Source organism: Mchenga conophoros, linkage group LG6 (genome assembly GCF_057382185.1).
Source record: "Mchenga conophoros isolate Kocher_MC1m ecotype Shallow Benthic linkage group LG6, M_conophoros_male_GT1.1, whole genome shotgun sequence".
NCBI lineage: Eukaryota > Metazoa > Chordata > Actinopteri > Cichliformes > Cichlidae > Mchenga > Mchenga conophoros.
Window position 1 is genome coordinate 20845636 of NC_140531.1, and position 24175 is coordinate 20869810.

The window sequence follows — 24175 nt, forward strand, 5'->3', positions numbered from 1 at the left end:
AGATGAGAATAGCCAGACTGTCTCCAGCTGATAGGAAGGCAACAATAAGTAGATTGGGTAGTATTTTACAATCTCTGGCTCTCTTCCACAGCATGACTTTGTCCTGTCTTCCTTCTCTGACCCCATCCAGTCGCGGTAGATGGCCGCCCCTCCCTGAGACTGGTTCTGCTGGAGGTTTCTTCCTGTTAAAAAGGGAGTTTTTCCTTCTCACTGTCGCCAAAGTGCTTAATCATAGGGGTCATATGATTGTTGGGATTTTGTCTGTATGTATTATTGTAGGGTCTAACTTACAATATAAATCATCTTGAGGTGGCTGTTGTTGTGATTCGGCGCTGTATAAAATTGAATTGAATTGAAAAACATTGCCTGCTCTAACAAATCTTGATTTCTGGTGCAACATTTGGATGCTAGGGTCAGAATTGGATATAAAACAATGGATTCATCCATCCTTGTGTCAGGATGCAGGACCTGCACGACTTGATGGATGAATGAATTCTGCTCTCTACCAAAAAATTCTGAAGAAGCATGACCGGCCATCAGTTTATGCCCTGACGTTCAAGAGCTCAGGTTATGCAGCAGTGCAATGATTGGAAACATACTAGCAAGTCCATCTCTGAATGGCTCATCAAAACAGGGTTTGGAGTGGCCAAGTCAATATCTGGACTTGAAATAAGCCGAGACACTTTGGAACGTCCTAAAAAGTCTGTTCATGATTTGAAATTGTCAAATGTGACTGAATTAAAACAATTTTGCAAAAAAGAGTGGGATAAAATTGATCCATAAAGATGTGAAGGCCTCATTGCCAAATGCTTGTGTGCAGCTCTTGCTGCCAGGGGTGTCACAACCAGTTATTAGCTTTAGGGAGCAATAACCTTTTTTACACAGTAGGCTGGATAACTTTGCTTTTCTTTTCTTTTATATGGAATCATTGTTTCAAAACAAAACCACCATTAAATGCAAAACCCCCAGACTGAGAAACGGCTTCATTCCAGAAGCTGTGAGACATCTCAATACATAATGGACAAGAAACTGCTACTGTGGTGTAATCACTACAGATACTTTGCTGCTAAAATACTTATACCTACACTTCTATACTTTATACTGTTACTCAGGTTGTTGCACTTTACTTAATTTGTATTATTCTATTACTTATCTGTATTATTTATTACTTATTTGTATTATTTTATTACTATTTGGTACTATTTTATTACCTGTCATTCTGTTGTTTTTATGGAAAACCTGTGGAAAACCTGTGGGTATGTAATTTCGTTCCATCTCATGTAAACATGCGATGAGAATGACAATAAAGCTTCCTTGAATCCTTGAAAACAGAATTGTTAAAAGTTATTTGATGATCTGAAACATGTAAGTGTGAGAAAAAGACACACACACACAGAAGAAAAACTCAGGAAAGGGAAGATACTTTTTCACAGCGCTGTGGCGATTTCTCTGGTTATAAAACAAATCTGAACAAGGTTACAGGAACTCAGTGGATAAAGCAGGATGACTGGATATCAGGTATTCCAGTGAGAAGTTACTTCCTAACACAGGAAAGACTAAAGAACTGCATAGTAAGATAATGTATTTCATTTCTGTCCCGATTCTTTTATGATGGGCTGAGAATAAACAACAAATACTCAGAGCAGGTCCGGTCAACAACAATTATTTATTAAGCACATATATGTGGTAGATCCACACGACACCACCCAAAGCGCAGTCCGGTAGATCTCAAATTGGAAGCACACAGGCTTCACTATTTTAAAGGGCTGAACACGCACTGTCTGCATAAGCAAAGTATGTTATCATGCAACAGTGACAGTTAACTTCATCCCCCTCTAAGGCAGTAATGTTCACACCTCACTTACAGTCTCAACGCTCTTTCACTCTGTTTTGTTTCCTGTTGCTCTCGTTATGAGGCCCATGATCATGAGTTTCACATCCTGTTCAAACTTTACCGTATGCAGTTACAAGCAATTTATTAACTTCTGGATTACTATGACACTTACTGCTGCATAATATATATTTTCCAAATTTCCTGGAGCCTGCTGTGCTTGTGGCTTCCCTGCAGTTTGTTGCACCCTTTTTTGTGAGGTGCTAAGGCAAGTTTACTCTCCTTGTTTCAGGTATGTGCCTTTCAGCCTTTTCAACATTAACACTTTGAAGTTGTCATATTCAAAGGAAACTAAACAAATAATTGATCATTCACATCTTGTCAGTTCCATGTTTCTGGACTGTGTAAAGTGTTAAAGAACTTTTTTCTATCCGCATTTGATCCTGCAGTGGTTTCTTGCAGTCTGTAGACGAAGAGGCAGAAAAATGGGGCAGAAAAGAAGAATGCTTCTTGCTGCAATAATTTTTATAGCTGTCTATTACAAAGTAAGAATCATAATTCAAACAAATATTAGAAGGTTAAAAAATTATACATTTAAAAATGTCTTTTTAAATGTCTTTTTAAATGTGATATATCAATTAGGTGACCGCGAAGGAAACAAGACTACTGGATGTCCAAAAGACCACAAATGTTGTGGATGATCTGTACTATGGATGCCGTGAAGAGGCCATGAAGAAGTTCATCGAGTCAGATGTGTTAAAACAAGAACTAAATAACAGTGAAGGATTTCAGAAAGCATGGAATAAAAGTATTGAGTGTTCAAAGCAGATCCCTCAAGGACGAAAAGAGCATAGTGCTGCACTTTCAGTCTATATTAATGAGGATAAATCGTTCATACAAACACTGAACAAAGCAATAGAGACAATGGGTGGAAATGTTAGCATCTATGAAGACCACTTCAACCTCAAGTCTCTTCATTTCCTGCTGATGGACTCCATGAGGCTGCTGAAGCCAAAGGAGTGCAAGAACTTTTATGTTTTTCAAGATGGTAAAAACCAACCACAGAAAGGCTCCACAGTGAGATTTACAAGTTTCACTTTAGCTTATTCAGACTATGAAGAGCTAAAGAGACCTAAACATGTCAATGAGAATACTATTTTACATCTCACTTCTTGCTTCTTTGTCAACCTGAAAGACTATGTGTGCGGTCAAGAACAGGATGAAATACTCTTATCTCCAGCAGAAGTTTTCACTGTGGAACAAGTGGAAACAAAAACTACATCGGATGGTGACGAATACCTTGAGATTGATTTGAAACAGTCGGGACTGAAAAGCTCACACAACTGTTACATCTTTTCACGGTAAGATTCATATTCTCTCAAGTAAAGTGAATTTTTTTTTATTAGTTCTACAGAAATTAAACTTAGAACTACAAATGTATCTTTCAGTGTGATGTTAAATATATAAATATGTTTTTTATGTATTTGAAAAAAAAAAGTTCTAGTTGCATATACTAAAATACTTAAGCCCCATAAATCAAAAGAGGGAAATATTGGTGTCTGAAACAGTCTGTTACTCTGTTATAACTTAGTGGTTGTTATTGCTGTAAGTACACAGTAATAACTGGGGAATACTCAGCTTATCAAAGCTTTTATAAACTCTGGAAAGCATGATGTAAAATTAAGTGATGTGAAAAGTAGCAAAAAGAGGATTTTAAAATGTGAGGATTGCTCTCCACATCTCCACTGGGGTTGAGTGTGGTTTAAATAAAACCACGTGTCAGTAGATTTTACTTAAAGTATTTTCTCTCCTTTATCAATCCAGGATGTCAGTAGGTCAGGAGACTACCACAGCTGTTGCAGAGCGAGACAGGTAAACTATTATTATTAATGATTATTTTTGTAATAATAATAATAATAATAATAATAATAATAATAATAATAATATGCTTTTTTCCCATGTCTTCAGGTCTCCTCCAGCTGTTGTCGCCACCCTGTGGCTTGTATCAGTGCTTGCAGCCTTATCTTCTGTTTCTTTAGCTGTTTAGCAAAAACAGTTATCATTCAGAGTTTTCTGGGTTTTATAATCTGCAATATTGCTTTGATTATTCATACACCTTTTTTTAGGTCTTTATTTGGCAGATTGTGGTGAATTGCAGTATTGCAGTATTGTGTCAAAATATAGTCAAATACAGTTTTCTGCTTCTGTCATATATTATGAATTATAAACTCAGTTTTTATTTTCTTTATGCACGCTAGAAAAATGTACAGCATACTTGAAATATATATACAGTATGTGTTTATTATTTCTTGTTAGGGTTTGCATGCCTTTAAAATGATTATAGGAAATGAGTGATGGGAATGAAAAAAGCCGATATGTGTCGATAAGGTCAGAATAAAGGTTTGGTACAGTTGCTTCTGGTGTACCTCCAAGTATTCAACAATGGAAATACAATAATTCTTTAATGCAATTCTGGAAAATGATTGTATATTATATTTAATATATGTATATTACAACATAAACGACTTTCAGGAAAACTTTAATGTATGATTCACAGGACTAAACTAAATACGCCCTTACTGATTAGGGTAAGTGGCATTCAGTAGTGATGTGCGATACCACTGATTTTCTTTCCGACCCGATACCAAGTATAATTCAGGGTGGTATCGGCGATACTGATCCGATACCGATACTCTGTACAAAAACTTTTTTTTTTTACTGTATCTTTTATTGTATCTCAAATTATAGCTTCATAATGATTACAGGACGTCAGATTACTTGTTCTTATCACTTAATAATGCAGAATTATCATACAGAAAACTGAAGTTGTGCGCCATTTGAGCATGTTGCCTGCCTGCAGCACTAAAGGACTCCTCGAGAGTCGTCTGTCTCGCCCTAGCAGCACCTGTCCCCCTCCTCGTCTTTAGTTCGCCTCAACATACGCTTGTCATATTCTGTGATATGATTTACTCTGAGGTGTTTGACGAGGTAAATGGTGTCGCCACAACACCTCACTTTCTTGCCACATGTATCACAAACCGCATCTTGGCGGCAGGCAGGCAAAAATATTGCCGTTCAGTGCCTTCGTAACTTGAATTTTTCGTGAAACGGGGTATTCGTAAGTCAGGGTTCCACTGTATTAAACTTTAGGACAATTAGAAAAACTCTGAACAGGTATGAAGGTTGTTTGAAGGTTTTGCCAGGATAAAGCTTCTTCTATCTAAAAACATCATGAAGCACAGCTTAGATTTGTAAAGCTGCTTTGGCTTGTTTTGTAGTCACAGGACCTGGGAACCTTGCTGTACAAAAGGCCCCGTAGTTATGGTTTTATTCTGTTCAGTTGTTAGTTCACCTGTAGTTTTTAGAGTGGCCAGTAGAGGTCACCCCACCGCTTTGTATGAGAGACTATGTCCAGGGAGAAACGTGGGCAAAGCACCTGAGCTTTTCTGCTCCAGATTACCGGCAGAGAATTGGTTATTCCGTGAGAAGTGTGCGTTAATGAGCAACAGACCACACACACACACACACCCATGCCCACGCACCTAAACCTGTATGCAATACCTGCTCCTCTGACAATCCCTGTTACCTTCAACTGTGTGAAGTCAATACAAGAGTCTGCACTATCCTCGGTGTCTTCATTGTCTCCCTTCTGAACATTCATCCGGGCCTTGAGCAGTGTTCTGGCCGACACTCCGGGGAGTGGTAGCTGCAAACCTGAACAAGCACCTTACAGTCCTTCCAGTACAAGCTATCTACCCAACACTTGCAGTCACTGAGTGGACTTTGAACTCATCTGTATACTAAAATATTCCAGAGTCAAATGTGAGGCCATCTGCCTGACATTTAAAGTTTGACTCAAACTTGCTCATGCAACAGGACAATGATCTCAAGCACAGCAGCAAATCTGCAACATAATGGCTGAGTAAGAAAGGAATGAAGGTGTTGCACTGAGACCAGTCACAGTCCAGACCACAATCTACCTGAAATGCTGAGCTGTTAAGAGAGCTGTGCATGAACAAATTTTTGCAAACCTCAAGAAACTGAAGCAACTTCCAAAATTTCTCCACAATGATGTGACAGACTGACAAAGTCATACAGAGAATGATTATATCAAGCTACTGCTGCTAAAGGGGTTTGTACAAGCTACTGAATCATGGGCATACTTAGGTTTTTGGTTTTGTTTAGTCTTTATTAATTGGTATTATTGTAGGGATTTTTCTTACAATATAAAGCAACGTGTTGTGGTTTGGTGCCATATAAATAACATTTTATTCAAACTGAATTCGTTTTTCGTGTGTCCCAGTGTATGAATGAACTGCCATTGTTAAAGTTTCATATATATCCTGTGTTAATAAATTCGCTTTCACTGGAGATTTTACAAAACTGAAACTTCTCACGTGATCATTTTGTTTGTTTACACAAATAAGCCCACTTCGTTCATGTTACTAAACCGAATAACTAAAAATAATAATTATGTATAATTTGTTACAAATATTCAGACTTATAAACTTAAATTACATTCATGCAAATTAATTGTTGCTGTGGGTCAAATATTTGTGCATGTTTGTTGAGGTATTTCCTCACTTTGCTGTGATCAGTGTTACTCAAAAAAGTAATTACTGCACATATTACCCAGAACACTTTTCTCAAAACTAAAGCTGTACGTTACTTAATTACTGCCAGGAAAAAGTAATTCATTTTACTACTCATTACGTTACTTTCCTGTTACTCTGTAAAACAGCTGAAACCCACTGACTCATAATCACCATTTAACAATATAACCTGAGGCTAAGGTTATACACACCAACACAAATACCTAATGAGGACACACGTCTCTAACATCTTTCTCGTAGTAGAATACAAAGCTGACCACACACCAAAAGAAAAAGAAGACCAACACCAAAAAGGGCCACAGGGATTTTGATTAGAAACATAAACAGGTAGAAAGTGAAGCTGCAGCTTAACTGCTCATCTTCTTGTTACCTGTCAAGGTTCAGGGTCTGGCAGCTGGGGTCGGCATTCACTCAGCTTTCACTCTGGGTTCTTGGCTAGCTTAGCATTAGCATGCTATCTTGGCTGATGCTTGCAAAGTACTGAAGTTAGTGTCAGCAGCATAATGCGGTTATTTCTGTCCTGGATGCAGTTTTGCACTTTGCCATTTATCTTGTCTTTTTGTGCAATAAAAATAAATTAAATGTCCATGTCCACACTAGACGGTGTTACTTTTTTCTTCCTCTGACACGTGAACTGATATCGGTTGATTGTAGTGCGAGCGCAAGAACCAATAAGCCTGATCGATAGGCAGGTGAACAATTCCAAGGAATTGGACTACTGGGAACCAGTTTTCTAGAAGAACTGGTTCTCGATTTCCATCCCTAATTAAGACAGTAATATTGACAGAAAATTGTACTTGCCATAGCTTTTTTGATTTATTAGACAATCTGGATTAATTGGTAGGGTCATTCTTGCTTTTTTTTTGATAATTAATTACTTGCTAATTAAATATCGATTGATGCCAACCACCCAGCCAGACATCACTTAACCGAGAGAATCTAGGCTAACACGAAACCTGTGCATGTTTGATTCTTGAGCAGGTTGTGAACATTTCTGTGGACGTCATTGAAAAACATGCAACAAAGAAGCTGCTGAACTGAATAAAAGACAATGCTCGGATATTGTGAGACTTCCTGAGCCTGACAGGAAGCCAGACCTCATTCTTTTTCATTTAACACTGCAGGATGTGTTTGTCCTGTCTTCTTCTCTGCAATGGTGGACCACAGCTCTGGTCACTGACTGTAGTGTGGCTGTTTAAACATATTTCACTAAACCACTGTGTCAACTTTCTGTTTTATAAAGATTTGAGGGTTTGCTTAAGACCTTTGCAACTGCACCTCTCTCTCTCTCTCTCTCTCTCTCTCTCTCTCTCTCTCTCTCTCTCTCTCTCTCTCTCCAGTAGATGGGAAGAAAACAGAGTATGCAAACCCAATACTAAAAACAGAATCTCCTTGGTTTAAAAAAATAGAAATCAGGAAGGCAGTAAATGCATAGCACCATATATCTGTTGCAGAAGGTGCAACCTGAAAGGCAGAGGAGACTGGAAGGTGGTGTCGGGGGAGAATGTGGCTAGGCTGTGGATGGTAGGCTGTCACATGGCTTTAGAAATCAAGAAATGGAAACAAGTGAAGGCTGAGCCAAGGATTAAATGGTGAATGTTGAGGAAGTAAGAATGTCACACAGAGTTCATGAAGGAGTTGCGACAGCCTCTGAGGAGTAGCGAAGAGTTAGCAGATGACAGCTGCAGGGCTGAGGGAAACTGGCAGCAAGATGTTTGGTGCTCTACAAAGAAAAATATTCAAAGAACAAAGGTTAACAAAGAAAAAGCGGGATAGTGAGGGAGATGAAGAAAGTAGACAGGAGTACTGGGAAACTAGGTGTAGAGCAAAGATGGCAGACAATGGCAAAGGTTGTATTCAGTGTTGGGGTCATTACTCAAAATAGTAATCTATTATACAACATGAGTTAGTGAAATCATACTTCAGAATCAGTTTTAGTAGCAAGGAAGTTATTGCTCTTTTAACGCGTAAACACAGTGTGGTAATGAGTATAAGGGCATCCAGGAAATTGTGCAATGAACAGATGCAAGAATACTGATGTTTACACCCTTGTGCAATAAGGACGATGTATGTTGTATCTGAATACACAATAACACAGCTGATCAAGTTGTTTCACTAACTGATCTACACAAGGAAATTTGTTGAGGGTATAGGAATTGTGTCAGTTGTTTGAATTGAAACAATAACTGTAATCTGCCCATTTCAACTTTAATCTCAAAATGAACTTTTTTTTAAATGTGCTGCTCTTACTCCTTCCTACATTACGTACATAAAGTTAAGGTGCACCCCAGTGTGGACAGCAGTTCTGTTATACAACAGCTTGTTTTCATACAGTTTCATTCCTGTAACTTTAATATGCCCTCATTTGTCCAAGTAGGGCTGCTAGAGTCTCTTGTTTACTTTAGATAAAATCTGCATGGAACAAGGACTGTGGTATTTGGTCCCATCAGTTATACTGAAATAATGTGAGAACAGGGATGTAAAGGCAATTTGGTGCTTTGGTTGGGCTTAAAAGAGCTAAGTTATGCAGACATTACTTGACAAATCTAAACAAGGTTACAGAAACTCAGTAGCTCCAGAAGGACAAGTAACAGGAAAAATCAGTGGAAAACAAATCCCCCGGTGCCATGTTACTTCCTCCACAGGAAAGACTAAGAAGTTCTATGGTAAGATAACTTGCTTCACTTCTCCAGACCCTATTGGGTGTCCCGGCTGTTTGATGGACCCTTTGCTGTGAGTTGCTAGCACAAGTTTACTTTCCTTGCTTCTGGTAAGTGCCTTTTAGTTTTTTTTAGTCTTCTACTTATATATTTTTTCCACATCAAAGTTTCTGGACCATGTAAAGTGTTAAAGAACTTTTTTCTATCCACATGTGATCCTGCAGTACTTTCTTTCAGTCTGTAGAAGAAGAGGAAAAAAAATGGAGTACAAAAAAAGAGTGCTTCTTGCTACAATATTTTTTTTCACAGCTGTCTGCTACAAAGTAAGAATTATGTTTCATACAAACAAATATAAGAAGATTTGAAAAATTATCCTCCCAAAAATGCTTTTAAAAATGATATATCTCTATTAATGTGTTTTTAAATGTGATAAATCTCAATTAAAGGTGACAGCACAGGAAACAAGGCTACTGGATTTTCTAAATAGCACAAATGTTGTAGATGACCAGTACAAAGGATGTCGTGAAGAGGCCATGAAGAAGTTCATCGAGTCAGATGTGTTAAAACGAGAACTAAGTGAAGGATTTCAGAAAGCGTGGAATAAAAGTAACGAGTGTTCAAAGCAGATCCCTCAAGGACGAAAAGAGCATACTGCTGCACTTTCAGTCTATCTTAAAGCGGATAAATCGTTCATACAAACACTGAACAAAGAAATAGAGACAATGGGTGGAAATGTTAGCATCTATGAAAACCACTTCAACTTCAAGTCTCTTCATTTCCTGCTGATGGACTCCATGAGGCTGCTGAAGCCAAAGGAGTGCAAGAACGTTTATGTTTTTCAAGATGGTAAAAACCAACCACAGAAAGGCTCCACAGTGAGATTTACAAGTTTCACTTTAGCTTATTCAGACTATGAAGAGCTAAAGAGTCTTGAAGATGTCAATGAGAATACTATTTTAAATCTCACTTCATGCTTCTTTGTCAACCTGAAAGACTATGTGTGCGGTCAAGAACAGGATGAAATACTCTTATCTCCAGCAGAAGTTTTCACTGTGGAACAAGTGGAAACAAAAACTACATCGGATGGTGACGAATACCTTGAGATTGTTTTGAAACAGTCAGGACTGCAAAGCTCACACAACTGTTACATCTTTTCACGGTAAGATTCATATTCTCTCAATTAAAGTGAAATATTTTTCTATTAAACTTGGAACTGCAAAGTTAACTTTTAATGTGATGTTTATCATGTGAGTGTTAACATATTCGAAGGAGATACAAACATTTTACGTAGTCTAAGTGCATATAATAAAAATATGATAAAAATACTTCATAAGCCCCATACATTCTGTATTTCTATATAACATATATATATTAGGGGCGCAACGATACTCCTATCGATATTGAACCGTTCGATACAGTGCTTTCGGTTCAGTGCGCATATGTATCGAACAATACAACATTTTTTATTTATTTCATCAACTTTTCTTCTGACGATGCTGTCTGTGTTGAGCGCTCAGTGGATCTGCGTTCGACTACTCCGCCTAGGCTGCACTGTCGAGCGCAGATCCACTGAGCGCAGCGCAAGCTAGCAAGACAGAAGCTAAGCTCGTTGCAACATGGCAACTTCCTCAATGCTACCCGAAATTGAACCTCCCCCACCCTCATTCAGATCTGGCGTTTGGAACTATCTTGGTTTTCATGTGAAGTGAACTGAACCGTGAACTTTGTGTATCGTTGCACCCCTAATATATATATATAATATAACAAAAATATTAGTAACACATATTTATTTATCTCAATAAATGTGCATACACCTAAACAATGAAAACTACTAAGAAAAATCATAGGTGTTGTCAGGAAAGCATGAAGTGAGTGGAAGTGGCATGAAAAGTGGCAAAAACGGGATTTTAAAAGTGAGGTTTATCTCTCCACATGTCCAGTGTTGAGGTTGGGTGTGGTTTGAAAATGTGTCAGCACATTTACTTCAATTACTGTTTTTGGCTTATCCAATTCAGCACTTCAAGAGGGCATGAGACTACCACAGCTGTCATAGAGCGATCCAGGTGACTATTATTGCTATTTTTATTGTTATCATTACTATTATTATTATTATTATTATCCGTTAATTTATTTCGTCTTTTCTAATTCAGTGTTCCAGGAGTTGTCACAGACCGAAACAGGTAAATTATTATTATTATTATTATTATTATTACAACAAACAACAACAACAACAACAACAACAACAGTAATCTCTTCCTGTCTCTCTGCTTTGTTTCCATGTCTTCAGGTCTCCTCCAGCTGTTGTCTCCACCCTGTGGCTTGTATCAGTGCTTGCGGCCTTATCTTTGTTTTCTTTAGCTGTTTAGCAAAAACAGTTTTCATTCAGAGTTTCAGAGTTTTATCATCTACAGTATTGCTGTGATTCTTCATACAATTGTTTTACATGTTATCTGACTGATTGTGTTGAATTAGTTGTCTTAGCAGCAATTTTCTGTTTCTGTCATATGTTATGAATTATAGACTCCATGACTTCAGAATATTTGATAAAGATTTTAAAGGGATGCAGAAAATTGGTGTAAAACACAGTGGGTTCAAATTTCAGGCTCATGTGCAGCTGCTGTCAAGACCAACTAGAAATAATCTGCAATCATGAGATGCTTTTATTTGTTCTTATGGTCACATAGATCGATAGATATATATTGATAGGTTTTATAGACTTTATTAAGCCTGCACAGTTCATTTGTTCTAGCGGCACAGGGGTCAGCAAGAAAAAAGGTGAATTTGATATAGATTAGAAAAGAAATAAGAAAAAATGTATACAGATTAAAAAAACAACAAAATACTATAGAAAAGTGTATGTTACTGTAGTAAAATACACTGCAAGACATGTCACAGAGATTATGTTATATGTATATAAAGTGCAGTGGGACCGATAACATATACACGTATGTATTTTAGTAGGTATCTGTGATGTGTGCGCATTGTACTGTCTGACTGATTTGAAGGACTTACGACAGCGCTCTGTCCTAAACAGTCGCTGATGCTCTTCCTGCCAAACTGCTTCTGTTTCCCTGTCAAATAAACAACATGCAAAATATAAAAGGCTTTGCAATGAATTTAGCCTGATCACACAAACATTTTACCCACAAATATGTTTTTTTCCCCTTCTTACATCATGTCATTTCATCTGCTCAGTCATCCCGGGGAATATTGTTTTTCTTTTTATTGATTTATTGATTTATTTCTTTTTTGTATTGTTTGATTTTTATTGTTACATTTGTATGTTTTTTTAGTGCTCACACCTGTGGAGTTTATGGCCATGAAGGACACTGGCATCAGACAATTAGGACAGGCCTCTTTCAGCCAGAGGACTAAAAGTGGTTTGGTGGGAGGGATGAGAGACAAAGGGAGCTGCTGGAGAGAGAGTGGAGAGGCAGGGCAGGCTATGCCTGTGTCCCAGCCTTTGTAATGCTATAGACGGAAGTTTGAAACAGCTGGCAGTTCCAGCGAGTACTGCTCCACTAAAGTAAATCAAGTGACTGTCAGTTGTTTTCCAAGGTTGGGGGTGCAGCACTTGGCGAGGTGGCAAGTAGAGTGGTGTGTTTCTACTGTACATGAGCACTCAAAACACTTTAAAGAACAGGCTTCATGGAAATATGAAGGATGTTGTTTCCACAGAAATATAAGTATATGATTTTTTACGAATGCCTTGAATCTTCCCAGTAGTACCCACTTCCTCATACTCAAGCTGAAAAGTTTTGAAATAAAAAGTACCGTCACACAAGTTCACTGGAAACCTACGTTAGGAGGCACGTTTCCTCCAAGCTGAATCAGGGCATGATTCAACATTTCCAAGTTTCCCAAAAATGAGAACTTCAAAAGTGGATAGATCATGACATCTCTCAATATGAAAGTGTTGTCAGCTGAGTTAATTTGTTACTGCCTAGTGTGGTGAACTGTTCTGTGAGACCAGATTATTCACATTGTTTGGTGACTTTTCATTCCTTAAATTTTAAGATACCCAGATTTTCCAACTACGATGCGTCCGGTTAACTTTAGTAAAGAGAAGCACTGAGGTATTTGAAATGGTAAATGGCCTATATTTGTATAGCGCTTTTACTAGTCCCCCCTAGAGACCCCAAAGCGCTTTACACATCTAGTCATCCACCCATTCACACACACATTCACACACTGGTGGAGGCAGCTACAGTTGTAGCCAGAGCTGCCCTGGGGCAGACTGACAGAAGCGAGGCTGCCATATCGCACCATCGGCCCTTCTGGCCAACACCAGGCGGTAGGTGAAGTGTCTTGCCAAGGACACAACGACTGATACTGTCCAAGCTGGGGCTCGAACCGGCAACCTTCTGACTCCCAACTCTTGAGCCACGATCATACTAAATAAATACATACATAAATCATGTTAGAACAGAGATACAAGGATAAGTTATCTCTGGGCTGGGCTTAAAATGGGCTTAATGATGTAAGTATTACTCATCATTGTGCAACAAATCTGAGCAAGCTTTCGAGAACTAGACTAAGACTAAGGAGTTCATTGTAAAATATCTTGTTTCACTTCCCAGAGACTGTTGTTCTCATTGCTTCCCAGCAGTTTAATCGACTCTTTTCGCTAAGTTGTTAATACAAGTTCAATCTCCTTGCTTCAGGTATGTACCTTTTGGTCTTTTCAACATTTAAATTTTTTAACTTGCCAAATTCCAAGAAGTAGAAAAGATAATTGTTATTTTAAATCTTGCCAGATTCAAATTTCAATGTCAATGTTAATTTTAATGTTATTTATATGGCATATTTCTATAGCAAAATCAATAAAGACAATACAATATATTATATATGCAAACAATTACAATATTATGTGACTAAAAACAAACTGAAATAAAGAGACCACAACATAAAAAACCCTTGATAAGACTCAACATGAACTTAGATTCAAAGCCAAGGTAAAAAAATGTGGTTTTAAGACAGGATTTAAAGACTACATAGACTCTGCAGTAGGAATATCAAATGACCTGTTATATGAGAGTCTAGTGGATTCAACTCTCTATGCTTAAATCGAGATCTCGGCTGCACTAAAACATCTGGGCAGATGATCTTGGTGCTCTTCTCGGATCATGTAAGTTTAGCAGTTTGGTTTAAAAGTTGGCACCATAACATTTGAAGATTTGAAAGCAAGTAAAAGAATCTTCAAATCAATATAAAAATGGACAAGCATCCAATGTAAACTTGCTAAAAACTGGAGTGACGTAATCGTCCCTTTAATATCGGTTAAATGACTTGCAGCAACATTTTGAATTTTGAATGCAATGGAGAGATGAGTGTTCAAGACCCAAATACAGAGAACTGTAGTATCCAGTCCAGACTTAGTGTATGTCCTTCGTATGTAAAATGTCACAGAGCTGTTTTTTGACTACATTTGATTCTGCACTGCTTTCTTTCAGCCTGTAGAAGACAAAAAATGGAGTGCAGAAGAAAAGTCCTTCTTGTTGCAATAATTTTCACAGTTGCCTGCAACAAAGTAAGAATTAAGTTTTGTACAAACAAATATTAGAAGGTTAAAACATTCTTCACTTAAAAATGTGTTTTTAAATGTGATAAATCTCAATTAAAGGTGACCGCACAGGAAACAAGGCTACTGGATTTTCTAAATAGCACAGATGTTGTAGATGACCAGTACAAAGGATGCCGTGAAGAGGCCATGAAGACGTTCATCGAGTCAGACTTGTTAAAACAAGAACTAAGCAGCAATGAAGGATTTCAGAAAGCGTGGAATAAAAGCATCGAGTGTTCAAAGAAGATTCCTGGAGGAAGAAAAGAGCATAGTGCTGCACTTTCAGCCTATTTTAGAGGAGACCGGCCTTTCATACTAACACTGAACAAAGCAATAGAGACAATGGGTGGAAATGTTAGCATCTATGAAAACCACTTCAACTTCAAGTCTCTTCATTTCCTGCTGATGGACTCCATGAGGCTGCTGAAGCCAAAGGAGTGCAAGAACTTTTATGTTTTTCAAGATGGTCAAAACCAACCACAGAAAGGCTCCACAGTGAGATTTACAAGTTTCACTTTAGCTTATTCAGACTATGAAGAGCTAAAGAGTCTTGAAGATGTCAATGAGAATACTATTTTAAATCTCACTTCTTGCTTCTTTGTCAACCTGAAAGACTATGTGTGCGGTCAAGAACAGGATGAAATACTCTTATCTCCAGCAGAAGTTTTCACTGTGCAACGAGTGAAAACAAAAACTACATCGGATGGTGACGAATACCTTGAGATAGATTTAAGCCACTCAGGACTGAACAGCTCACACAACTGTTACATCTTTCCACGGTAAGATTCATATTGTCTCAATTAAAGTGAAATTTTTTTTTATCTTACAAATATTAAACTTGAAACTGCAAAGTTAACTTTCAATGTAATGTTAAATATATAAATATGTTTTTTATGTTGGTTTTTATGGAGTAAGTACACAGTAATAACTGGGGGAAAAGTGGCAAAAACAGGGACGATACTTCTCCAGTGGAGTTGGGTGTGGTTTGAATAGTTTGGCCTGATAATGTGTCAGCACATTTTACTTAAAGTATTTTCTTCTGCTTATCCAATTCAGGAGGTCAGGAGGGCAAGAGACTACCACAGCTGTCACAGAGCAATTCAGGTAAACTACTATTATTATTGTTGTTGTTATTATTATGATTGCTGTTATTATCCGTTGATTTATTTCTTCTTTTCCAATGTAGTCTTCCAGGAGGGCAGAAAACTACCACAACTGTCACACAGCAAGTCAGGTAAATTATTATTATTATTATTATTATTATTATTATTATTATTATTATTATTATTATTATTATTATTATCATCAGTTGATTTATTTCGTCTTTTCTAATTCAGTGTTCCAGGAGTGCATGAGACTACCACAGTTGCCACAGACCAAAACAGGTAAATTATTATTATTATTATTATTATTATTATTATTATTATTATTATTATCATCATCATCAGTTGATTTATTTCGTCTTTTCTAATTCAGTGTTCCAGGAGTGCATGAGACTACCACAGTTGTCACAGACCGAAACAGGTAAATTATTATTATTATTATTATTATTATTACAACAAACAACAACAACAACAGTAATCTCTTCCTGTCTCTCTGCGTTGTTTCCATGTCTTCAGGTCTCCTCCAGCTGTTGTCTCCACCCTGTGGCTTGTATCAGTGCTTGCGGCCTTATCTTTGTTTTCTTTAGCTGTTTAGCAAAAACAGTTTTCATTCAGAGTTTCAGAGTTTTATCATCTACAATATTGCTGTGATTCTTCATACAATTGTTTTACATGTTATCTGACACACTGTGTTGAATTAGTTGTCTTAGCAGCAATTTTCTGCTTCTGTCATATGTTATGAATTATAGACTCCATGACTTCAGAATATTTGATAAAGATTTTAAAGGGATGCAGAATGTTAGTAAATGGCCTGTATTCGTATAGCGCTTTTTCTAGTCCCTAAGGACCCCAAAGCGCTTTACACGTTTAGTAATCCACCCATCCACACAAACATTCACACACTGGTGATGGCAAGCTACATTGTAGCCAAAGCCGCCCTGCGCCCTGGGGCGCACTGACAGAGGCGAGGCTGCCGAACACTGGCGCCACCGGGCCCTCTGACCACCACCAGTAGGCAACGGGTGAAGTGTCTTGCCCACGGACACAACGACCGAGACTGTCCGAGCCGGTTAGTGTGAAATACACTGCGTTTCAGGCTCACGTGCAGCTACAGTCTTTAGTGTACAATTCAAAAACGAAAATACTATAGAAAAGTATTTTTTACTATATATGGTTTTTATTTTGCCTGTTTTTTTTTTACTATATATGTTGCTACAGTAAACTACACTTGACTGACAGTTTGACTGATTTGAAGGACCTACAACAGCGCTCTGTCCTAAACAGTCGCTGATGCTCTTCCTGCCAAACTGCTTCTGTTTCCCTGTCAAATAAACAACATGCAAAATATAAAAGGCTTTGCAATGAATTTAATCTGATCACACAAACATTTTACCCACAAATATGTATTTTTTTTCCTTTTTCTAATGTTACATTTAAAAATTCCAACAGATTCTCCAAACTAAATAACAGAATACATCACTGGTCCCGTAGCAGGGCGATAATTACTAACACTCATCACTAGACTTCACATTATTGGTATTAAAGATGATCTCACACACACACACACACACACACACACACACACACACACACACACACACACACACACACACACACACACACATTCACTGTAAAGGCTAAATGACATTTGTATTTGTCTGCGAGACAGCAACAAATTTTTTAAATATAATACCTAAATACTGTTAATACACAAATATACAGAAAAAAAATCACACAGTTCACACGGTACATGCAGCTAACAGTAACTACATCAGCAAGCACACTTGAATTTACATGTACAAACATGAAACACAGGTAACATATTAACACCTTCAACAACAGTGTCACTAAAATGTCATTTAAAGACATTAAAATCAGTAAATTACTTTTGACACTGAAGTTAATCACAGCCCCTGAGAAACAGTGAACCTCACTACATATAGAGCGTGTTTGTGTGAGTAAACAAAGACATGAACATTTTAGTCCTGTCAATAGATTAAAAGAATAACTAATTAATCGCACAATTTTCTGTAATTAATTTTGATTAATCACAATTACTTGATCAATATCCTGGTTGCAATTACTTTTTTTTCAACTTTATATTTAAGCTTGTAACTGACATTCATGCAATATAATGGAGTAAATGCAGAATAAACACAAAGAATGTATGCTTACATTCAAAGAGAATTTGAATAGTTTTCTTCAGTCTTTTAACACAGGTTCTTTCCAGTGAAATAAAACATAAAAAAACCTATATACTAATAGGTAAGTATATCATATATATTAGTGCTGTCAAACAATTAAAGTGTTTAATCAGGTTCATCACAGGGTTACTGTGGATTAATTTTGATTAATCACGATTAAATACCATTAATTTCTATTCTACATTAATCGCATTTCATTTTGCATGAGCAAACAGACTCGAGAAAAAGGGAAAATATACACACTTAACATGTTTATTGAACATCTTGAACATTCATGTTAACAAAAAAACTGAAACATTTATCGACTCTCTCTCTGTCATTCTTGGGGAGGCACTTCAAGTCCTTGAAAAGAGGAACCAAAGCTGCGTCAAGCGCGTGTTCTCAACGATATTAATAGCATTGCAGTTTGTTGCAATCCACTTGACAACTGTGTCAGTCAACGTGTTGCAGCATCCCCGACTAACGTATGCTTCGCGGCAATGTGATATTTTCAGCTGAAAGTGCTTCAGTGAAAAGGAAAATCCTTCTTGCACAATGTGCATAATACTTTGTCTGTCGACTGTTCCGCCTTGTTATTGTTTTTAACACACAAATTTCCCATCAAGAGGGCCAATGTGCGTTTATCATCTTCCATATTGAGTTGATTTGTTCAGCTGCCCGTCACTACCAGATCAACTGCCCATTTGCGCATGTGCGAAGGTAACTCTACTTGGACAAACTGCCCGAAATGCGTTGAAAGAGAAATTTCAGGGATTTTGAGTCATTCTTCACTCCAGATGCGTTAATTGCGTTAAAAATCTTAATCGCGTTTACTGCGATGGTGGCTTAATTTGCGTTAACGCATTCATTTTGACAGCACTACAAAATTTACAAGTAGAGCCAGAATAAACTGATGAAATTTAATATCCCTGATGCTTTGTGCAAGAGCTGCCTGTTTACTTTATTCAATACTGCAAATATGTGTATAATCTTTTATATACAATTCTGAAAAATCTATTGTACTCACAACAGTTGGGAAAAGACAGTCTTCACAAAACAACTGCTTTCTTTTTACTACCAAGATGGGAGAGAGCACAGGAGATTAATAGTGCAGACTAGAATTAAGAGTGAGACACCAAACATGAGGAAAGATGAAGGACAGGTGAGCATCCAAAAGACAAAAACACAGTTTATTACAGTTTAAAAAGAAGCTACGAGTCCACAGTTCGAAAAGTTTAACAGTAGAGCTAAATGCTGTCAGCATACGATCTTGCATATGACTTCAAGGTTTTATTCCTTATGGTTAAAGTAAAAATAATAATGAATGTTTATAGGATACTTTTGTGACAGACAGACACACCTGACAATGTGCAACAATTCTCCTATAAAATACAGTAAACACCTTTAAAAACATTTATGCAAAGACATTTTTTCCATTAGACTGTGACTATTGTAATGAAGTCTTTAACAAAGTCCCATTTTAAAGCACCATATATGCTGCGTAATAAAAGCCCACTACCTATGTGTTACTAAAAAAAGACAACTTATAACGCTTGCACAATTTCTTACAAATATTCAGACTTATGACCAGAAACATCCTTATCTTGATCTAATGATAAACAAATAAAACTCTACAAAATAGCATTTAATGTCTAAATATAAAGTATCAAATGTCTTCAAATGTGTTGGTAAGGCTGTAGGATAGACTGGTTTGTAACTGAGCCAGCAGATGATGATATTGCCAACAACAGCACTGTCGGGGAAGTCTTCTTATTGATTTATTGTTTGTTTGTTTTTTGTATTGCATGAGTTCATCTTTAACTGTTGTGAATTTTATTGCATGCTTTCATTGCAAATTTGTTGATTTTTTAGTGCTCACACCTGTGTGAGCTCATGGCCTTGAAGGACACTGGCATCAACCAATCAGGACAGACGTCTATCAGCCAGAGGACTAAAAAGGGTTTAGTGGGCGGGATGAGAGACACTGGGAGACACCGGAGAGTGAGTGGAGAGGCAGAGTAGGATTTGAATGTGTACCAGCCTTTGTAATGCTACAGACAGAAGTGTGAAACAACTGGTAGTTCCAGAAAATCAGCTGCAATCGGAGTATAGACCTCTGCTGGATGTCTGTGAGTACTCTCCACTAAAGAAATTAAATCAAGATTTGGTGCTTGACTGTCAGTCATTTTTCAAGGTCAGGGTGGAGCAGGGTGAAATATAAAGTGCACTGAAAAAGTGTCAGTGGGCATGTTTCATCCAAGCTGAATCAGGGCATGTTTCAACATTTCCAAGTTTCTAGTTTAGCTCTTCAGGTGGGCAAAACAGAAAAATGTAGAAGTGGACAGATATTTCAACATCAGAGTGTTTTCAGTTAAGTTAATTTGTTACTGCCCAGTGGGGTGAACAGTTCTGTGAGACCAGATTATTCACATTGTTTGGTGCATTTTCATTCCTTCAATTTCAAGATACCCAGATTTTCCAACTATGATTGCTGGTGCCTCCTGTTTACTTTAGGCAAAAACTGCACTGAAGAAGCACTGAGGTATTTAAAATCATGTTAGAACAGAGATACAAAGATATGCTATCACTGGGCTGGGCTTAAAGTGGCTAAATTATCTAAGTGTTACTCTGGTTATAAATCATTGTGCAACAAATCTGAACAAGCTTTTGGGAACTAGACTGAGACTAAGGAATTCATTGTAAAATAACTTGTCTCACTTCCCAGGCTGTTGTTCTTATTGGTTCCCAGCAGTTGCTAATATGAGTTCAATCTCCTTGCTTCAAGTATGTACCCAGTCTTTTCAACATTTAAATTTTTTAACTTGCTGAATTCCAGGAGGTAGAAAAGAAAGATTCAAATTTACTGGACTGTGTCAATGTCAATTTTAATATTATTTGGATGGCACATTTCAATAGTAAAACCAATAAAATGAAGACAATGAATTAAAACTCAAAACAAAGTAAAACTAAGGCATCACAACATAAAATAACCCCCGATGGGACTCAAACTGAACTTAAAAGCCAAGGTAAAAAATTAAGCTATGTAATCAAGACTACGTACATGAGTGACGTAATCGTCCCTTTAATATCGGTTAAATGACTTGCAGCAACATTTTGAATTTTGAATGCAATGGAGAGATGAGTGTTCAAGACCCAAATACAGAGAACTGTAGTATCCAGTCCAGACTTGGTGTATGTCCTTCGTATGTAAAATGTCACAGAGCTGTTTTTTGACCACATTTGATCCTGCAGTGCTTTCTTTCAGTTGGTAGAAGAACAAGAAGACAAAAAATGGAGAACAGAAGAAAAGTGCTTGTTGTTGCAATAATTTTCACAGTTGCCTGCAACAAAGTAAGAATTAAGTTTTGTACAAACAAATATTAGAAGGTTAAAACATTCTTCACTTAAAAATGTGTTTTTAAATGTGATAAATCTCAATTAAAGGTGACCGCACAGGAAACAAGGCTACTGGATTTTCTAAATAACACAAATGTTGTAGATGACCAGTACAAAGGATGTGGTGAAGAGGCCATGAAGAGGTTCATCGAGTCAGATGTGTTAAAACGAGAGCTAAATAACAGTGAAGGATTTCAGAAAGCGTGGAATAAAAGTATCGAGTGTTCAAAGAGGATTCCTGGAGGAAGAAAAGAGCATAGTGCTGCACTTTCACTCTATGTTAATGGGGATCACAATTTATTACAAAGACTGAACAAAGCAATAGAGACAATGGGTGGAAATGTTAGCATCTATGAAAACCACTTCCACTTCAAGTCTCTTCATTTCCTGCTGATGGACTCCATGAGGCTGCTGAAGCCAAAGGAGTGCAAGAACTTTTATGTTCTGCTAAGTGGTCAAAACCAACCACAGAAAGGCTCCACAGTGAGATTTCCAAGTTTCACCTCAGCTTATTCAGATTATGAAGAGCTAAAAAGTGAAACTGATCTGTATGAGGAGGTCGTTTTAAATCTCACTTCTTGCTTCTTTGTCAACCTGAAAGACTATGTGTGCGGTCTAGAACAGGATGAAATACTCTTATCTCCAGCAGAAGTTTTCACTGTGGAGGACATAAATAGCAAAGTTGTGGAGGCAGATGATGATTCTCAATATGTAGAAATTGTTTTGAAACATTCGGGGCTTAAAAGCTCTCACAACTGCTACATCTTTTCACGGTAAGAGTCACAGTCTCTCAATTAAAGTGGAAAAAGTTTGACAATTTCCATGTTAGTTTTACAAATGTTTAGTATCGAAATGCAAAGTCAAACTTCAAAATATTTTTAAAGATATAAATATTTTAAAAAAATTTTTAATTTTAGATGTAAGTGCATATAATAAAATGTTTGTCGCATCTGTTATAACTTGTGCTTGTAATATTCATACATACACACAGAAAATGTGTGCATGTATGAATATTACAATAATTCCCCTCTCTGCTTTGTTTCCATGTCCTTAGGTCTCCTCCGGCTGTTGTCTCCACCCTGTGGCTTGCATCAGTGCTTTTGGCCTTATCTTTGTTTTGTTTTTTAGCTGTTTAGCAAAAACAGTTATCATTCAGGGTTTTATCATCTATAATATTGCTGCAATTATTCATACAATGTCAAAATGATTCACGTCATACTTATCTGAAAGATCTTTTACTGCTTGTATGAATCAAGTGATCCAAATCAACAGTTTTGTTTTGTGGGGTGCCTCAGGGATCTGTCCTGGGTCCAATTCTCTTTTTGCTTTATATCTATTCCACCTAGGCCAAATTAAATTGGAGCTGCAATAATATGTCCTATCATCTCTACGCAGATTACATTCAGTTATACTGTTCTTTTAAAGTCTCTGAGCTTTATAATTTGTCTAGTTTAAGTAATTGCCTGACAGAAATCAAGCAATGGTTAAACGACAACTTACTCCGGCTAAACTGTGATAAAACAAACTTTAATTATTGCTCCAAACAATATGATTTCAGAAATTAGGCAGCATATCAGCTTAGAGCCTTCTGCTAAATTGAGCCTTAGAAACCTTGGTGCCATATTTGACAGCTCCATTTCCCTTGAGCAACATTCCAAACAGCGGGTCCAGAACTGTTTTTATCATCCAAGGAATGTTTCAAAACTCAGACTAATGGTGTCAAAGGCTGAACTTGAGATGATTATTCATGCTTTTTTTCCCCTTCCCATTTGGATTATTGCAGTGGTCTTTTTACTTGTTTTAAGAAATCAGCTTTAAATAGTCTTCAGACTGTGAAGAATGCTGCAGGAAGACTCTTAACAGGCACCAACAAAAGATCTCATATTACTCCAGTTTTAGCCTCCCTTCACTGATTGCCTGTAAGGTTTACATTTCTTTTAAAAATTTTAGTTCTAACCTTTAGGGCCCTACATGTTCAAGAGCCCCAGTACATATTTGACCTGCTGAAACCACATTCCGGTTCCCGATCTCTAAGGTCATCAGGTCAGAGACTGGATGTGGAGGTCCTGGGCTGGTGTGGTTACACGAGGTCTGCGGTTGTGAGGCCGGTTGGATGTGCTGCCATATTCTCTGAAACGCCTGTGGAGACGGCTTATGGTTGAGAAATGAACATTCAATGCACGGGCGACAGATCTGGTTGACATTCCTGCTGTCAGCATGCCAATTGCACGCTCCCTCATTGCTTGTGGCATTTTGCTGTGAGACAAAACTGCACATTCCAGGGTGGCCTTTTGTTGTGGGCAGTCTGAGGTACACCCGTGCACTACTCATGATGTCAGATCAGCATCCTGATGTGGCACACCTGTGAGGTGGGATGGATTATCTCAATATAGCAGATGTGCCCACTACCACACATTTGGACTGATTTGTGACCACTGTTTGGGAGGGATGGTTATATTGTGTATCTGGAATGAATTTTAGGTCTCTACGTCCATCCCATGGGGAATGGGAGCAGTAACAAAGGTGTTGCGTTTATATTTTTGTTGAGTGTATTTACAATTCTACTTTGATTATTCATATAATTGTTTGGCACTTTATTTGCCAAATTGTGGTATGTGCCAAATATGGTGTTACAACAGGCTGCCAAAGTATTGTGCAATTTTGTTTTTTGCTTCTATCATATGTTATGAATTATAGACTCAATTTACATCTTGTTTTTATGCATGTTAGAAAAATATATTGCAAACTTTATTTCTTGTCAAGTATTGTGCGCCTTTAAAAGGATGATAAGAAATGAGAGATGGGAATAACTTGCAGCAAATGTTC

The 24175-nt window shown here is 37.4% G+C and overlaps 4 protein-coding genes across 6 annotated transcripts; all 4 read left to right on the forward strand.

Annotated features, from left to right (window-relative positions):
• Window positions 1-1931: 1931 nt before the first annotated feature.
• On the forward strand, window positions 1932-6195 carry LOC146572503 (ecto-ADP-ribosyltransferase 5-like). The gene is made up of 5 exons (XM_085276724.1): window positions 1932-2123; window positions 2281-2376; window positions 2474-3192; window positions 3656-3703; window positions 3800-6195. Exons 2-5 carry the CDS (start codon window positions 2317-2319, stop codon window positions 3876-3878), a joined length of 906 nt encoding a protein of 301 aa, XP_085132850.1. The 5' UTR covers window positions 1932-2123; window positions 2281-2316; the 3' UTR covers window positions 3879-6195.
• A 2775-nt stretch (window positions 6196-8970) lies between these two features.
• Window positions 8971-12206, forward strand: LOC146572504 (ecto-ADP-ribosyltransferase 5-like). Its single transcript, XM_085276726.1, has 6 exons — window positions 8971-9214; window positions 9329-9427; window positions 9551-10263; window positions 11120-11167; window positions 11255-11284; window positions 11392-12206. The coding sequence occupies exons 2-6, from the start codon at window positions 9365-9367 to the stop codon at window positions 11468-11470; spliced, it is 933 nt and encodes a 310-aa protein (XP_085132852.1). The 5' UTR covers window positions 8971-9214; window positions 9329-9364; the 3' UTR covers window positions 11471-12206.
• Window positions 12207-13510: 1304 nt separating this feature from the next.
• LOC146572505 (ecto-ADP-ribosyltransferase 5-like) lies at window positions 13511-17122 on the forward strand. Its single transcript, XM_085276727.1, has 8 exons — window positions 13511-13768; window positions 14558-14634; window positions 14728-15446; window positions 15724-15771; window positions 15854-15901; window positions 16005-16052; window positions 16144-16191; window positions 16287-17122. The coding sequence occupies exons 2-8, from the start codon at window positions 14575-14577 to the stop codon at window positions 16363-16365; spliced, it is 1050 nt and encodes a 349-aa protein (XP_085132853.1). The 5' UTR covers window positions 13511-13768; window positions 14558-14574; the 3' UTR covers window positions 16366-17122.
• Window positions 17123-19944: 2822 nt separating this feature from the next.
• On the forward strand, window positions 19945-24058 carry LOC146572506 (ecto-ADP-ribosyltransferase 5-like). 3 transcript variants are annotated; one of them, XM_085276732.1, is made up of 4 exons: window positions 19945-20082; window positions 21219-21304; window positions 21398-22122; window positions 22404-24058. In XM_085276732.1, the coding sequence occupies exons 1-4, from the start codon at window positions 19983-19985 to the stop codon at window positions 22483-22485; spliced, it is 993 nt and encodes a 330-aa protein (XP_085132858.1). In that variant the 5' UTR covers window positions 19945-19982; the 3' UTR covers window positions 22486-24058. The 3 variants fall into 3 exon arrangements, with proteins under 3 accessions (XP_085132858.1, XP_085132859.1, XP_085132860.1); XM_085276733.1 differs by having other exon boundaries at window positions 22341-22457; XM_085276734.1 differs by having other exon boundaries at window positions 19947-20082; window positions 21206-21304.
• The last annotated feature ends 117 nt before the right edge of the window (window positions 24059-24175 follow it).

Bases quoted from the DNA above. Each gene is read 5' to 3' on its own strand.
- LOC146572506 (XM_085276732.1), top strand. From the start codon at position 19,983: ATGTGTACCAGCCTTTGTAATGCTACAGACAGAAGTGTGAAACAACTG. The intron at 20,083-21,218 runs GTGAGTACTCTC...GCTTTCTTTCAG, and splicing joins TAGACCTCTGCTGGATGTCT to TTGGTAGAAGAACAAGAAGA. The intron at 22,123-22,403 runs GTAAGAGTCACA...CCATGTCCTTAG, and splicing joins AACTGCTACATCTTTTCACG to GTCTCCTCCGGCTGTTGTCT.
- LOC146572503 (XM_085276724.1), top strand. From the start codon at position 2,317: ATGGGGCAGAAAAGAAGAATGCTTCTTGCTGCAATAATTTTTATAGCT. The intron at 3,193-3,655 runs GTAAGATTCATA...TTATCAATCCAG, and splicing joins AACTGTTACATCTTTTCACG to GATGTCAGTAGGTCAGGAGA. The intron at 3,704-3,799 runs GTAAACTATTAT...CCATGTCTTCAG, and splicing joins GCTGTTGCAGAGCGAGACAG to GTCTCCTCCAGCTGTTGTCG.
- LOC146572505 (XM_085276727.1), top strand. From the start codon at position 14,575: ATGGAGTGCAGAAGAAAAGTCCTTCTTGTTGCAATAATTTTCACAGTT. The intron at 15,902-16,004 runs GTAAATTATTAT...TTTCTAATTCAG, and splicing joins ACTGTCACACAGCAAGTCAG to TGTTCCAGGAGTGCATGAGA. The intron at 16,192-16,286 runs GTAAATTATTAT...CCATGTCTTCAG, and splicing joins GTTGTCACAGACCGAAACAG to GTCTCCTCCAGCTGTTGTCT.
- LOC146572504 (XM_085276726.1), top strand. From the start codon at position 9,365: ATGGAGTACAAAAAAAGAGTGCTTCTTGCTACAATATTTTTTTTCACA. The intron at 10,264-11,119 runs GTAAGATTCATA...TATCCAATTCAG, and splicing joins AACTGTTACATCTTTTCACG to CACTTCAAGAGGGCATGAGA. The intron at 11,285-11,391 runs GTAAATTATTAT...CCATGTCTTCAG, and splicing joins GTTGTCACAGACCGAAACAG to GTCTCCTCCAGCTGTTGTCT.